The sequence below is a fragment of the Sarcophilus harrisii genome, chromosome 5, assembly GCF_902635505.1.
Source record: "Sarcophilus harrisii chromosome 5, mSarHar1.11, whole genome shotgun sequence".
Lineage (NCBI taxonomy): Eukaryota > Metazoa > Chordata > Mammalia > Dasyuromorphia > Dasyuridae > Sarcophilus > Sarcophilus harrisii.
The window spans coordinates 260,061,418-260,077,618 of record NC_045430.1 but is presented as its reverse complement, the minus strand read 5'-3'; the positions used below and the strand labels follow the sequence as shown (position 1 = coordinate 260,077,618).

The 16,201-nt window shown below is 38.6% G+C and overlaps 1 protein-coding gene across 1 annotated transcript in view; it reads right to left on the bottom strand.

Annotated features, from left to right (window-relative positions):
- The window catches only part of LOC100927026 (ubiquitin-conjugating enzyme E2 E2), a 323,016-nt gene that overhangs the window by 294,021 nt on the left and 12,794 nt on the right, over window positions 1-16,201 (bottom strand). Inside the window, exon 2 of the mRNA XM_031940345.1 lies at window positions 15,585-15,635. Within this exon, the coding sequence (XP_031796205.1) occupies window positions 15,585-15,635 (51 nt within the window). The remainder of the gene's footprint in view (window positions 1-15,584; window positions 15,636-16,201) is intronic.

The following is a 16,201-nucleotide window of genomic DNA, read 5'->3' as shown; positions in this document are numbered from 1 at the left end:
GACATGCAAAGTTGGCTAATAAATGGACCCAGCATCATTAAGATTAAGAAAATTTCAATCGGTATCACATTAAGAGAAGGCTATCAGCCTGAACAAATAGAGAATACAGATATCTAATGTATCCTTTTGGTAATCGGAGTGCTAAGCTTCTTTCCAACGAATCTACTGGACATATCTAAACCGCATAAGGCTTTGACCGCATAAGGCTTTTTCAGAACTACAAAAATAAGGCAGCAGGATTTTCAAAAGGCCATGAAATTGCAACGATCATGTAACTTTTAAATAACACTGGCAATTTTGTATATTCCCAGTAGGAAGAACAAGTTGGGCTAATCAGGAGACAAGTCCTAGGTCTGGCCTTGGTCTTCCCATCTCTCTCTCTCCAGTGCTGTACCAGCTGTTCCACCGAAGTTAGCCAAGACAGGGGAACCATTGCCTCTCCTCCTTCCCCTTGGTAGGGATGTTGTAAGGGAGGAAGCACAGAACAAGAGAAGGGAAGAAAAAGGCCATCTCTAAGTCAAGGAAGCTCACTGGGGGCACGCTTAACAGAAGAAACAAGGGCAGAGGAAAAGGATGGAAAGAATGGTTCTCTTAATCTGTTATCACAAATTGGATCTCTGTGGGGAAAAAAAAAAACAGGCTATCATAATGGGAGGAAAGAATGGGGAACAAGGAGAATCATGCTGGCTTTGGAATAGAAATAAAGGGGAAAAACAGTGATCAAATGTCAATTATAATGAAATTTTCTTTGGAAAAAAGAAAGTTAGCTCTATTTCCTTTTCAAAAGGCATACATACTCACTTTCAGATTCATAGACTTTCAAGTTAGAAAAGTCCTTAGAGACACTTGTGAAATTTAACACACTTGAAGCAAGGAGGAAAAGGTGTAACTTTGACCCAGCAATATCACTACCAGGCCTACAGTCCTAAGAGATCAAAGAAAGAGGAAAAGGCCTTACATTAATTGGAAATTACTTACTTAATTGGAAATTAAGTAAGTGAAAATCAATTGGGGAATGGCTAAATAAATTATGGCATATTATTATTCGAATGCTGCAAGAAATGACGAAGGGAACAGACAAAGGGGAAGAATTGGATGAATTAATGGAAGGGGACACAAGTAGAATCAGGTGAACAATTTATTAGTAACAACAGTGACATATAAACAATTTTGAAAAACGTAAAGGACTCTTATCAACACCACGATCAGCCATGATTTCAGACAAGTAGTGATAAAGAATGCTACACACCTGACAGAGGGGATGAACTCAAGGCACAAAATGAGATGAGAGGTACATTGTTGAAGACAACCAAACATAGTAATTTGTACTGTTTGTCTATGCATATATGTAACAAGAGTTCTTTTTTTTCTAGTGAAGTAGAGAGGTGAGAGGAAAAATGTGTAATAATTGAAAAAAAATTTAATTTAAAAAAGGCAAGAACATGTAGACATTTAAGAATACTTTCTACCAAAAATAATTAAAAATAATAAAGCCTGGACTCTTGTAAGGCATCATTCTTCAAATGTGTCAAATAAATAAAACAGCATGGTACAACTATAACATTTTAAATTGTTTATTCCATCCAAATAACATTAGCACTGTCTATTGATAAGAGAAATGCCATTTTTTCTAATCTTGTTGGACAAAAAGTATGGACACCTCTCTTTTTTAATCCATCTAAATCACTTCTGTTATCATTAAAGGATAATAGGGCTATATTTCATAAATATACAAATGTCAACCTAAATACAAGAAAATGCCACAGTTGCATACTTTGGATCCCAACTTCTTAAACTATGTTTTGTGACCCCATATGGAGTCTTGTAACTAAATGTGGGAGTTGCAAAATTATGATTTCTTATTTCTTAAATGTTAGATTTGTATACCTGTTTTATAAACCTATATCCAGGGTCACGTAAAAATTTCTTGGGCAAATTTCTTGTAATTGAATGGGAAAAGTTAAAGAAGCCCTACTCTAGACAAACAGGAAAAAGACCAATTAATCTATCAACTTTTATGAAGCACCTACAATATGTGCTAAGTACTGGAAAGAAGCGTGATATTTCCTTCCGGGAGGATTTATAGCAACTTTTATTAAAGATTCAGTCCCAACAGGAGTGAATGTCCAAAACGTGGAATTGACTAATGCACAGAGTTCCTATTTATAGTCTATTGTGAAGGAAAATCTCTTGTTAGATTAAGAATCTGTGCCATTTGGGAAGCTCCCAACCCAAGTGGGTCCTACAACCATTTAAGTCAACTTAATACATTAAATGGAAAAAGATGCTATTGAGACCCCAGCTGCACTGTGTGGGTTATTCACAAGCCTCTGTGATCACTACCCAGACACACCCCTAGGCCAAGCTGGAATCAGCCGAGGGCCAGGCTCAGAATAGCTGATGTCACCGTATGCTGGCACGGTTGTACTGGACTAGAGTCTTTCTCACCACTTCTGAGTCAAATAAAGACAATGATAGGGAACGTACACAAAGTTCACCCCAAATTTCACAGTTTATACCATGAATACCCAACTGATTACATGATTACTAAGCTTAGCCCCACTTCTGCATGCTGCCACACATTCCGCCCCAATATCAGGATTACAGGCCTGTTGAAGCCAGAAGTGTCTTTCCTGCTCCCTAAGAAACTCTACTTAGTGATTATAAATGGGCCCACTTGGCAGAACGATATTAGACCCAATTCTGCTCTGTACCAAAAAACCATCTCCCTTCCATTTAAAGCGATAGGCTGGACAAACCTTATTCCTCAGGTCCTTTGACTCACTTTTTCCTATAGCCCATTTCTACTTAATTCAATTCAATGAATATTTACTGAGAACCTACTGGGTGCTAAGCACTCAGGGCAAAAAGATAAAAATGAAATTAGAGCCTGCTTTTAAGGAGCTAGTATTTTACATAGTAGAAGTTAATTCAACAAGGACACAGGTAACTTCATTCAAAGTCATTTGAAGAGCTGGTGATCCAAACAACCTGTGGAGAAGCCATGAAAGGGCTTGATGGAGGAATCCTGACATGCTTTACAAATCTCTCACACAAAATAATAATGATGATAATGTACATTTCTCTGGAGCTTTAAGGTTTTGAGGGTTATGGAAAATATCACTATTTCCATTTCAAAGATGAGGAAACTGAGGTGCAGGGTGAAATAAGATCCCCTGAGCCCAAAGTTACTGAGTCCCAGAGCTGGAGACTGAGCCTACTCAGGGCCCTACAAGGGCCCCTTTCTCTGTCCATCTGTTCCCATTTACAGAGACTGCTTAGAGGAGCAGACATAGGGAGGCAGGGATATAGTCACCCTCCATCAATCTGAGAAAGTATCAGCTCAGGAGATGAGTGACATAATCACTCCACAAGAATACAGAAGAACTTAAACATAAGTCTTATCTTAGGAGGTGAGATCATAATTATGCAGTAATATGCCATCTGCTTTCCATGTTTTATATCAAGAGCAATGAATGTTTCTGCAGTGCAATTGATCATTTGAGCTATATTAATTTTGAATTCTCCTGTCCTATTCTCATTTCTCAGCACATGGGATACTTATAGAGGAAAAAAAAAATTACACATCCATGAAATAAAATGAGACCATAATAAAAAAATATATATACCTTTCAAAGACAAAGTAGAGCTTTGTTTTCTCATTATTAACACCTAAAGACCATAAATTAAGAATTTTTCTGTGGACTCAGAAGGGACCTGGAGTGGAATCTCATTTCTTGTCTGTCTGTTCATCTCAACTGGGCTGTAAAGGTGGAGAGATTTAGACAAAGCAACTACAGGACAAACTACTAATATAACACATGTCAAGGATCCGCTTAAAAAAATATATTCAAAAAGTTTTCATTAATCAGTAGATACCAATTACCCACCAACCTCAGTTTCCTCATCTGTAAAATGCAAATAACAATTGTAGTACCAATTCCCAGGCTAGTCTGTGGATAATTAAAGTAGTAGCAGCTGCAGCAGGTAAATATTTGCAGACACTTCACAAACAGAACCTTATTTGATCTCTCAACAACCTAAGATAGACAGAGATTAAATGACTGCCCCAGGGACATACAACTAGTGTCTGAGGTCAAATCTGAACTCTGTTCTTCCAAATTCCAGGTCCAGAGCTCAATCAGCTTGGTTACTTAGCTGATAACCTGATAATATATGCAAGATACTTTGCCATATTCAGAGCACTAGAGAAGCTTCAGCTATTAGTGTGACACATTCCAAGAAAAATACGCTAACTTACAAACTCAAGCCACTCCACTGTCTCAATCTTTCATAAAAGTAAACTAATTGTATATAAAAGCTTGCATGTTTTTTAATACTCAGGCAAATAAATATTCAAAAGGTCTTCATGGGCCAATAAATGTCATTTCTCTTATTTAAAAATATGACTGGAAGTTTCACTATTTAGGCCCAAGTCATTCTCTCCTAAAGTTAGATAGACTTTTCCCATTCCTATTCCTAATTAGGAGATCAAAGGTAAAACAAAAAATAATCTCATTGAGACTGAGATTTCCATAAGGCCACATGTTGGTACTAGGTAGAAGAAATGATTAAGTCTTTGCCTACCATATCTTCAGCTCCTAGACATTGTTAACTTGGCAAAAGACAAGTTTAATAAGAGTTTGTTGGCTGATCGATAGTTACTCTCCACCTTAACCTACAGTAGTCATTAATAAGCTCCTCCATCTTTATCCAAAAAGGTTTTAAGGGGAAAAAAAGATGTGTTACTGATATGGCTTAGGGGAAAAAAAGATTCAAATACTGCCTCAGAACCTCTTCCTAGAAAAAGGGACCGACAGACATCAGGCTTAAGCAGCCTTCTGGGGTTCCCTATTCATCATCACTATATGATCAATTTTTATAATTTTTTCCCATTTGTCAGAGAGTCTAGATCTTGATTCTCTGCCTTCATTAAACATCTTCCATTACCCCATGGCATACAAGAAAAAGTGAAGCAGTCCCTACCCTCAAAAAACTCAAGTTTCAGCTTTTCCTTTAGTGTAAAAGTTTATGGGGGAAAAAAAAAAAAAACAGGAAGGAGGAGGAAAAAATACAAACTGATTAATGTAAATTTATCTAAAATTTCATAAACCTGAAAAGGTTTGCTCCCATGAGCTGAAATATGTGATTAAGCAAAAACTTTTTTTTTTATCATATGTAATAACTGTATCATAGTCTCAGAAAGTAGAAAATGCCCAAGTTCTATAAATTTCATTTCAACAGCATCTGGATCTTTGATTCACTAATTTATTCCCCTTGCTAAAGTTGAGAACTTGTCAGGAAATGGGAACAGAGAGATTTTACTTTACTCAGGAGATTATCAGATTCCAACTGTGAATTATTAAGGAGCAACACCCCCCAAAATTCCATTTTATCTTGTTTTTCTCTTATCTCCTGAGGCTGTATTGTATTAGTTAAGTTCAAAGAACATCTCCATTAATGAGATGGGTGACTGGGAAAATCATTTCAACTCTCAGGGCCTCAGTTTCCTCACTTAGAAAATGATGGAATTGGACTAGGTCCAGTTCTCATATTGTATGATTTTCTCTCAGAACAGTGACCTTCAGGATTCCTTACATGTTCCTGAGAAAGTTTTAGAAGCTCATTATTTTCTCCCTAAACAGAATCATCTAAATCTTTCTCCTTCCCTGGACTCCAAAGCATTATCTAATTACCAAAGAGTTTCTCAAATGAGTACAGTCCATTAGCAACATTCTCAGCAGTTATGTTACATAAAGTCACTGTGAACACTGAATTAACCAATACTGAACCACTTCTCCTAGGGGAAAAACAAGGGTAGGTTCCTGTGAGCCTCTGGTCACATTTATTTTAGCACTTTCTGGAGCAGTCTTATGTACAGACCAATGAATTTCCTCTTCCTTTTTTAGGATGTACCAAATGGTTGATTCATTAACATTGAACTTCCAGCCAAGAGCATAATAACTCATGCCTGAAGGAAGCTTATTTAACACCCATATTTTTTTCTGTAAGGCACATCACAATCTCCTTGCTCTTAGGAACACTAGACCAGAACTACAGAACTATGACTGGCGGTTATTTTAAACAACAAAAGCCCCCCAAAACAAAAAAATCTCATTAAATAAGCCACAAAAAGAATACTTGTTTGCCATATGAGCAGCAACAAGAAGGTAAGCGTTGCCTTGCCTAACTTCAGCTGGGAATGTACATTCAAGCGACTCCCATTTTTTGCCCATCTGCTTGTGTTCACAGATACCACGAAAACAACCTGAGGACTGATTGGGGATTTCAAATAAATTTTAGCAAGTAGGTGCATTTGGAACTATGGGATTCGGAAGCGATGAGAACCATCTGACTATATTAGAGTACAAAGCTGACTCACATGAAAGGAAGCTGGAATAGGAGATACATAGCCTGGGCCTTGCTTTTTGAAGAGAGAGAGAGAGAAAGAGGATTAGGGGATAGGGGAGAAGGGAAAGAGAAAGAAGAAGAAGAAGAGAGAGGGGGGGGGAAGGGAAAGAGGGAAGAGAAACGGGATGTGGAGAGGGAGAGAGACAGCTTGGAGAATCCAATTGGGAGAAGGCTGGCTTCCCTCAGGTGATGAATTTTCTTAGCCAAAACCATTCATGAAATCTTAAGGGAGAGCAGCAGCCTTGACTGTGGGAGCTCTCACATCATTAAAATCAGGACCTCAGAATCAACTGATCAACTAGTACTTACGAAATACCTCCTATGTGCCAGGCCTTGAGGAATTGAAAACACGTGCAATCAGGACTATAGAGAAATTCTTGGAGGTTCAAAAGAACAGGTTCCTGTCTTCTTAAAAGATAAAACAGTTGAAGGAATTAAAAGATTATGTTTGAGAAAGTAATTTGACACTTTCTATCCAAAGTACTTGGAGTAATAAATCTGAAATAATAACCAGTTATAAAACTGGGCCAGCTAACATAAGTGATAAAATATTCTGTTGATGCTATTATAAAATATAATCCCAGCATGATCATTTAATTTATATGTTTTTCAGACACATTATCTACTCTACTTTTAAAGTAGCAGAGGAAAAAAATGGGGGGATAAAATGCCAGAACCCCAAGAGTAACAGGCAGTAAATCCATTTTTATCACTTAACCACTCTTTTATTAATAAAAAAAAAAAAAAATTCAAATCTAGGGCAAAAAGCAGATATTATTAAAATAAAAAAAAACCTTCAATTACATATTAAAATAAGAAAGTAAAGAAAGATTCTAAGATTTTATGTCATAACTAGCCAACTCTTCCAAGCCTGCTTCCCCCAACTCCCCCCCTCGCCCCCTGAAAAAGTTGACAGTGATGAACAATAAATGTATGAGTACTTTAGTCACGGGAAATAACATTCAGCTCTCTCAGGGTGTAGCCTCAGCAGTTGTACCTATAAGCTCAAAACACATAAGTCTATCTAAGTGAAAAAGAGAGACCAATGTCAAAGCTAGAAATAGCCTCCCCACTCCCTACTCTCCCAAAAAACAATACAATTCCTTCAGAGAAACGACTTACCATGAACATTAAGGGAGAAGATGTAAATGGAATAACTAACATGATAACGAAACTTTTAGTATCTGAAGGCACATAATCCAAGACCCTGGGCCTTCTTACTTCCATCTTCAGACAACTAGCACCCACTAGGATCCCTCTCTCTCCATCCTCTACCTACTCATAATTTGGGGTCACTTAACCTGCAGGTATTATTCCAAGCATTGTTCCTGCTGTTACATCCCAAAGAAAAGAGAAGAATACTTGGCACTAAAAGGCTGATTTGACTAACAAATGAAATATCAAACAAATCTTCACTTGTCTTATCACACACATCTGGCAGGCACACAGTAGGCCATTCATGACCCCGATTTCTCCACTGGAAGAGGATAATGATAAGCAATCCCCTCTAGAGACATGGAGCTTCCCCTGCCTTGCCCATCTCCCCTTGACTCCAGTTGTCGTGAAAGTGTGGGGTGCAAGCGTGGGGCACCAGGCGAGGCCTCTCCCAGCTGGCCCCGCTCCAAGAGGCGCCGGCGGGTGGGGAAGCTTTGTGTTCTCCCGGCAAAGCTTTTGAAAGCATCTTCCTTGGATGACTGGCTGTCAGAGAAGAGTCCACTTCCCCATTAAGGCTTCAGGAGACAGCCTGAGAGGGCTTAATGCATTTTCAAGCCCGTTTCAAAGGTCCTGTTACATAAGCCTTTGTCTTGATGGAGGCTACAGAAACCACCAAACCCTGCAGCTGGAGTGAAAAATCCAGAGGAGCCAAGGAAAAATACTCAATTACTCATGTTGTTAGCGAAGAAGAGAGAGATGGGAGTGATTCCAAACCTTAAATTTTTAATTCTGAGATTAAGAACTGTACAGAAAAAAAGATCGGTGGGTAGTACCAGAGAGTTTCTCTTAACTTTTTAGCTTTAACTTTCAAGATTTACAAATGCTTAAAAATGCTATCTCCTCAATTCTGATGGACGTGGCTCTTCTCAACAATGAGATGTTTGAAGCCAGTTCCAATGATCTTGTGATGAAGAGAGCCATCTACACCCAGAGTAACTGAGGAACCGAGTGTGCACCACAACATAGTATTTTTTTTCTTTTGTTGTTTGCTTGAATTTTATTTTTGTTCTCATTTTTTTTCGTTTTTGATCTGATTTCTCTTGTGCAGCATAATTGTAGGAATATGCATGCATATATTGGACTTAACATATTTTAGCATATTTAACATATATTGCATTACTTGCCAGATAGGGCAGGGGTAGGGGGAAAGAAGGGAAATTTTGGAACACAAGGTTTTGCAAAAATCAATGTTGAAAAATTATCCATCCATATGTTTTAAAAATAAAAAGCTTTAATTTAAAAAAAAGCTTACACAAAGGCACAGGGAAAAAAAATGTTACTTCCCTTCATCCTCACAACAGCCCTCAGAGATAGCAGCTCTTATTTTCCTCATCTTACAGATGAGAAAATCAAGGCATTTGGTTGAGGGTTACACAGCCAACAAGACTCTTTGAACTCAGGTCTTTGTGCCTCCAGGTCCAGTGCCACAGTGGACAACAGAAAAATGATCCCAAATCCCCAATCTCCCCTGGCTTCCCCAGTTCATTCCCTTTCACCACTTTTCTGCAGAGGAGGGCAGTGACAATCAACACAGTAGGCCAGGACATTTTTAATTACTGCCCAGGCTTTCCTTTGCACCAAATCATCCAGCAGTATGAATGACCAGTTAACTTATAGCTTTCCACTAATCTGAATAGCGTTCCCCTAAAAAAAGGCCCTCCCTGCCCAAAAAGGAAGTGAGCCCAGCAGCTGAGGATGCACCACTGGCACCAGACTGGGTCCTTCTGGAGGCCCTTTGGTACCACAGTGTGTGGCAAGAAACCCTGGGAAAAGGAGAACATGGCAGCTTTTCTTTCTAGGTTCTCTAAGAATTCTTCCTTTTACTAGTGGATTATAGAAAATCTGAGATAAGGGCACATATTCTTGTTTGGAACCTACCAAACAACCAGGTTAAGATTGCAAGAAATGAAACAAACAGATTTTTAAACTGCTGAGACAAAGACTGCCATAGTTGGGTCCGGGTCAGCTCACGGACACAACAGGGCTCTCCCTCACATCTCCTTTCCCCTCTGATGCCCTGTGACGCACCCCGGGGGCAAACATGGTGCTGAGCTCAGGAGAGAGAACCTGTCCCTGCCTTCTAGGAACTTACAAGTAGTGGGCAAATCGGCCACCAACTGGCACAGCCTTCCAGAAGCTCCCACCTGCCTGCTGAGCTGGCCAGAGGAAGGGCCACTATCAGAGAAGCCCAGAGGTCAGCTTCTTAAGGTCTTATTTCTCCTAACTGAAGGCCAAACAAAAACAGAGAGAGGGCCAACATCTTAGTAGGAGCACAAGCACCCAGCTGGTATTTAAAAACCCAAGTTCAAATCCTAGTGGCCTAGGCAGTCCCTCAACCTCCCTGAGACTCAACTTCAATTGTAAAAAGGAGACTGCTGGACTTGGGAATCTCTAAGATTCTTCAAAACTCGGATCTGGAATCCCATCTTGCACTCCTGGAATTCATCCTGTGGGCAAGTATATGACCCAGCAACAATCACTCTCAGAAATCTCTTCACAAAAGGAGTCCTGAATCAGACTCCAAAACCTGTGTTTTTGAGTTCATTCTCTACTGTTGAGAGTAAGAGTTCTTAAAAGGAGAACTCTTGAGTAGATAAAAAAAAATAACAATGGTCACTGAGAATGGGATAATACATTCCTCCTTCTTCATGGCAAGGCAACAGAAGGATTCTAGGGCAAAATGTCAAACACTGTTGGATGCAGCCAGTTATTATAGTGGGGGTTTGGGTTTAATCTTGTTTTTTCTCTATTTCAATGTATAGATATTATCAGAAATTAGTGATTTTTTTTTTTAAAGACATCAATAAAGCTTTTTTTAAGAAGAGAGTTCTCAGGCATTCCATTCATAAAGCTAGTCCCAGTTTTGACAGTTACTGTTATAGAGCAGCATTAGAACTCAGCACTTCTGAGACAGTCCTGTTCATTTCTATGTTAACTCAGGAGATGGTCCGGCCACCAACCATCACATTCTTCCATTAGCACAAAAGAAATCCATCGTCTCCAGGAGGAAATATGACAACCAAAAAGAATATGAATGTTTTTCCATTTCTAGAAAATTCTAAGCCTATGTCAAATTTCACTGTAAGCACTGTAAGGAATTGTTTAGATAGCTTGAATTTTACAAACTGATTTCCTCATCTGAATTATCAAGAATTTTAAATCAGAAGAACAAGCCTCTCATAGTCTAATACAGGCTTCTTAAACATTTTCCACTTGAAACTCCTTTTCACCAAGAAATTTTTCACTTGACCCCAGGAACCCAGCCATATAAAATAGGCACACAGATCATTTATTGATAATAAACCATAATTTTATGATCCCCAAATTTAGTTAGGAGGCCTGCAAATAGGGTCGCAAAGCGCAGTTTAAGAAACTTTGCTCTAAATGACATTTAAGATTCACCCAATACAAAACATATAATTAACTTGCTGTTTATCTCATGGACCCAGAAATCTGAAAAGATGAAATTCTGAAGATATTTTAGTTTAATATTTCCCTTTGTAAGGGAACACTCATTTTAAAAGATTATCTGAATAAGTGATTTCATTGGCTATAAAGAATTCCAGGTGTGGAAACTCCTTCCATGTGCAGGCAGGGGATTTAATACAAGGGTTACCGGGGCCCTGAGAGGGGAAGAGACTAGCCCAGGATTACTGATCCATCATTTGTCTGAAGCAGGTCTTCTGATATGAAAGGCCAGCCCTCTGCTTACTAACTCACACTGTCCCTCAATTATTAAAAGACCCTTTTCCCAGACTATTTAAAATTGATCATGAGTAAATCATGAAGGCTAACCTTTCAACAATCATCTGAAAGGGCTGCAATCGGCCTAAGTCTAGAGAGACTTTCCACCCGAAGCTCAGAGGGCCAGACCTGGAGTGAAGAGGGAGCAAAACTTGGCTGCAAACTCAGCATTAGCTGGGTGATACCAGGCAAATGACTTTGAGCTTGTCTGCTTCTATTTCCTCATCTGTAAAATGGGAAATAATAATAGCACTTGCCTCCAGGGTCATATTTGTAAAGCACTTTGGTCCTACATAAATATTATCAACAGGAAGCTCCATGGAATCTCAGGACCTGCTGCCCACCTGCCTTTACCGATGAAGAGACAAAAGGGCACGGTGATCCCACAGAGGCCAGGATCTCAGTCCAGGCATCTCCAGAGCAGCCCAGGTGGGAGGTGCCCAGCAAGCCTCTCTCCCAGGGCTGCAGGAGGAAAGCACCTGACAAGCCCCTGAGTACCAGCTAGAGAAGCTTCTCAGTCGAGCTTTCCTTAATTCTCTGCCTCCAAACTCCCAGGCGCTAAAGGCATTTTCTTCCTCCTCAGATTTCCCTTGAGGAAAGGGGGAAGAAGTTCACAGACTGGAGCCAGATCTTCACTCTGCCATGGCTGACCCTGGGCAAGCCACAGCACTCTGGGCCTCAGGCCTCAGCCAGAAAATTAGGAAGCTGGCCCTCTAATCCCGAGTTTCCTCGGGATCCCTCCCTGGTGCCCATCACATTCTACTTAGAATCACAGCTTCCTCTCCCCTTTTGGAATGGAGACCCGGGGGTGGGGTGGGGAGAGGAGACCATGTCATTTTTATCTTTCTATCCCCAGTGTCTAGGAAATAGATAGCATATTGCAAGTCACTTAATAGATCCTAATTGAATTAAATTACCAAGAATAAATAAATGGGAGGCCAAAATTAGAGGCAGCTTTGTCTCCAATGTGATATTGGCCGAGTCTAAATGAACTATAGGAGGTCTGCTTGAGATGACTGGATGTGGAAGAGAATCCAGTTCAGTATTTCCCACTTGTATTCTTCTCCTCTTCTTCCCCAAAGTCCCCTCCTTTCTGCCCCACCTTGTACTATTAGGCATCCTAAACAGACAACAAACACAGAACATGGATCTAGAACAACAGCGTCATAGATATCTCAGGAAATATGAGACTTGTATTTGATTTTGTAGTGAGTGTGGACAGTTTCTCTTGAAACCAGATAATCAAGTAGGGAAAAAAAAAGAAAAAAAAAGAACTAAGTAGAGAACCCTAAAAACTCTTATTCGACAGATCGTTCTTTGAGTTAATTTCTTTTTTAAAATCACCCATTATGTTCTCTAGGTTGTACATGTGAAGTAGCACAAAGTATAACAAATCAAGTTCCACCAGCTGCGCCATACTTGGGCCAAACACAGTACTTAAGTATTCATTCCAAAGACACGAACCACATTTTCACTGAAATAGAGACATACATTTATAACAAATGAGAGTCAAATATTTGATTCCAAATTTTCCAAAAATTAGTCATCTACTGAGCAACTAAGCTGAAAATTTATATTCAGTATCAGAGGAGCATATGGAGAAATCAAAATTTATCACTTCCATATCAACCACAAGGACAATAGGGGATCCTGCATTTGCCAGTTGGAAGCGCCACATGAATGGCAAATGACATTGACCTCTACATGACCCAGACCAGGCAACTATTTTGGGACCGACCCCTGAATTACCAGCCAAATCCACAGCAGGAAAAATATAGCTTCTCATGGGAACTTGCCAGTTTTCAAAACACTTAATGGATTTCCTTGACAAATCTCTTGAGTAGGCAAGTTAGTATACGTTTAAGCAAACTGTCTGGGTAGCTATTTTTTATTTATATACACACACACACACATACACACACACACACACATTGTTTACTTAAAAATAAAATCTCATGTGGATATTCCTTTTTTTATAAAGAATTTACAATTAGTTAAACCTTTAAGGGTATTATTGTTCTGTGCAGTGTCCATCATTCAGTGTGAAGTCAAGAAGATTCAAGCCAAATTTCTGCCTCTGCTATGTGCTTACTAGCTATGTGACCCTGGGTCAATCCCTAATGTCTCTCAGTTTCCCTTTCCTCACCTGTAGAGTGGAGATAATATAGTAAAAGCACCTGCCTCCCGGGGTTGTTGTGAGGATCAAATGAATCGTTGCTTGTATAAGCACCGTGAAAATCTTAAAACCTTATGTAAACATAAGCTATTAATTAAAATAGCAAAAAAGCCATAAACCTCTCACACCAGCTAAAATCAACTTCAAAAGAATAATGGCTTCCATATCCATGACTCACTTAGATTTGGTACAATTTTTAAGCTACTTTCTGCTCTGAACATGACAGTTTTTCTTTTAATAAGGGGTTATTAATTTAGTGTAAGTGAATGACAACTCTTAAAAAATTTCTTGCCTCAACTTCCTGAAATTTCACACTGGTTACAAAAAGCTCAATTGTTATTTGTAACTAAGTCAAAGCTAAATAAAATCATCCACCATCTTTAAAAAATTTGTCCAGACAACATCAGTAGGCAACGATCAGGCCAATGTTAGTCGGTGTGCCCGAACCCCGTTTCTCAACTATTCAGCTGAAGCAAACTACTCCCACACATTTGCTCAGTTTTGCTAAGAGAAATCCTCAAGAATAAATGTCCCTCGGGATCTTTGCTATCAAAGCTTCTGCAAAGAATGTCAAGTGTACAATTAACAAATTAACCATTTCAGTTGTTAAAAAGAAATTTTTATAAAGTCAGTTGATGATCAGTTGAGATATAATTAAAAAAAAAAATAGTGTATATACCTTGCAGTCAAAGGGAAAAGATTCAGAAAAATAAATCAAGTAAAAACTCTTATAAGGATGGTGAATTTCAGATTTAGTTCAAACAATTCCAGTTATGAATTTTTCCCCAACAAGCTGATGTTTTATACTTATTAATCTGCTAATCATCATCAGTCATCAGCACCTAAAGAAAAGCTCTTTGTAGCACCCTTGATGAGAACCAGCTATAAGAATAAAAGAAATGAGTATAGACAGATATTACTAAACCATCTTATCTAGTAAAGAAGCATTGGCCCTAGTTGGTTGAAATATTCTGCACGTTATTTTTCCAGGCCTCTCTTCTCTAAGCACCTCCATTACATCCAACAGATGTCCTACAACGGCCTCATTAAAAGAATTTCCTTATGGGCAAGCTTTTGTCAACTAACCAAACTACAAAAGTAGCTATGTGTCAACATCTCTTTTATTAAGAGTTGCTGACTTTGCTTTCACAATGAGTCATTGAGAATATGGAAAGCGATATGAAGTCATACTAAAGAATCAACTCCAATGACATGCCATTTGGGAAACTTCCTTTTCTCTAGTGTGACCTTTACTTGTGAAAGACATCAAAGGACCATTTTAAACCATTAGAATTCAATGCTGGCAAAGTTCCAATACAACACTGACCTTATATCAAAATAAAAAAAATGTTCTGAAATAGACATCTTCAAACTACCAAGTCAGAACCACGAAAAAAAATTCTATCACTATCATCATCCTCCCCAGTCCCCATGCCCCGTTCCTCTGTGTACCTTTATGTTATTCATCATTTCAAAATCATCACATTTTAGTTCATATAAGTAAATAATTATCTGAAAATCAAGTGCGTATGGTCACAGATCATCAGAATCAAACTCCATCGCCTCCTAGAACTATTCATATTAAATCAAAACTAATAGGCGGAAAAAAAATTACACCAGGTAAAACACGAAAGTCCCCCCCATTTCCTATTAAACACAATATTTCCCAATTAATTAATTAATGATCAAATATAAAACACTTAACCACTGTTACCAAATCAATATTCTTTCATCATAGCAAAGAAATTGCTTAGAGCCTTATCACTCTCACCACTAAAAGATGATTCAAACTGTCATCTTGCAATTCTATTATCTTATTCTTATTACCTCATCCTATTTTTAGCAACTTCTATCAACACAACCATCCTTGCAGAATATTCCATTGCTGCTCAGAAAACAATAGTTCCTACAGCTTTTTTGCGTCAAAATGATATTATCTAGTTAATTAGCTCGAGACCACAACAGATTGAACTTCTGATCACTTCAAATACATCTTCAGCATAAGCTCCAAAAGAAATAAAAATCCACTTCAACTTACCTGCAGTTGGGAGGAGGATCCAATGTAATTTCCGCAAGTTCTTTCTGAATTCTTTAAAAAACAACAAAGAAACTGGTATTAGACAAGTATTTCTCTTCATTAATATTTACCAAATTAATGAAAATGCCTATTTTCATTCATAATATTATAGAGAACTAAAGCTTAAAACTGTTAGTCCCCCTTTCCCTTCACCATCCCCATGTCTTTGGTGTTCAGAGTACTTCAATCTGATTCAATTACATGCCAGCCTGGTATCCGAGGCACCATGTGAAGAAGTGCTAGGGATACCAGCTCTTAGTAGAATAGGACTTATTTAAATGGAAATTCCTGCAAACTCGTTTTCCCTTTATGCATCTTTTGTAATGCTTAAACATCAACTTTATAGTAGTCATTCTCTAGCAAACACAAGCCAGGGAAATTGTTGTCATTTATCTACAAGAGATCTTTACGCTGGGACCACCAAGCAATTCAGCTTTGAGGTGAACCTGAGTCAAGAAACTTGACCCAAGGGTCCCAGCAAATCCATGACTGGCAGAGGCTCAACTGGACATTTTAAAGTTTCTATCTGAATGGCTTCATTTCGATGGTGCAGACAAATCAGATCAAAATCAGAACCC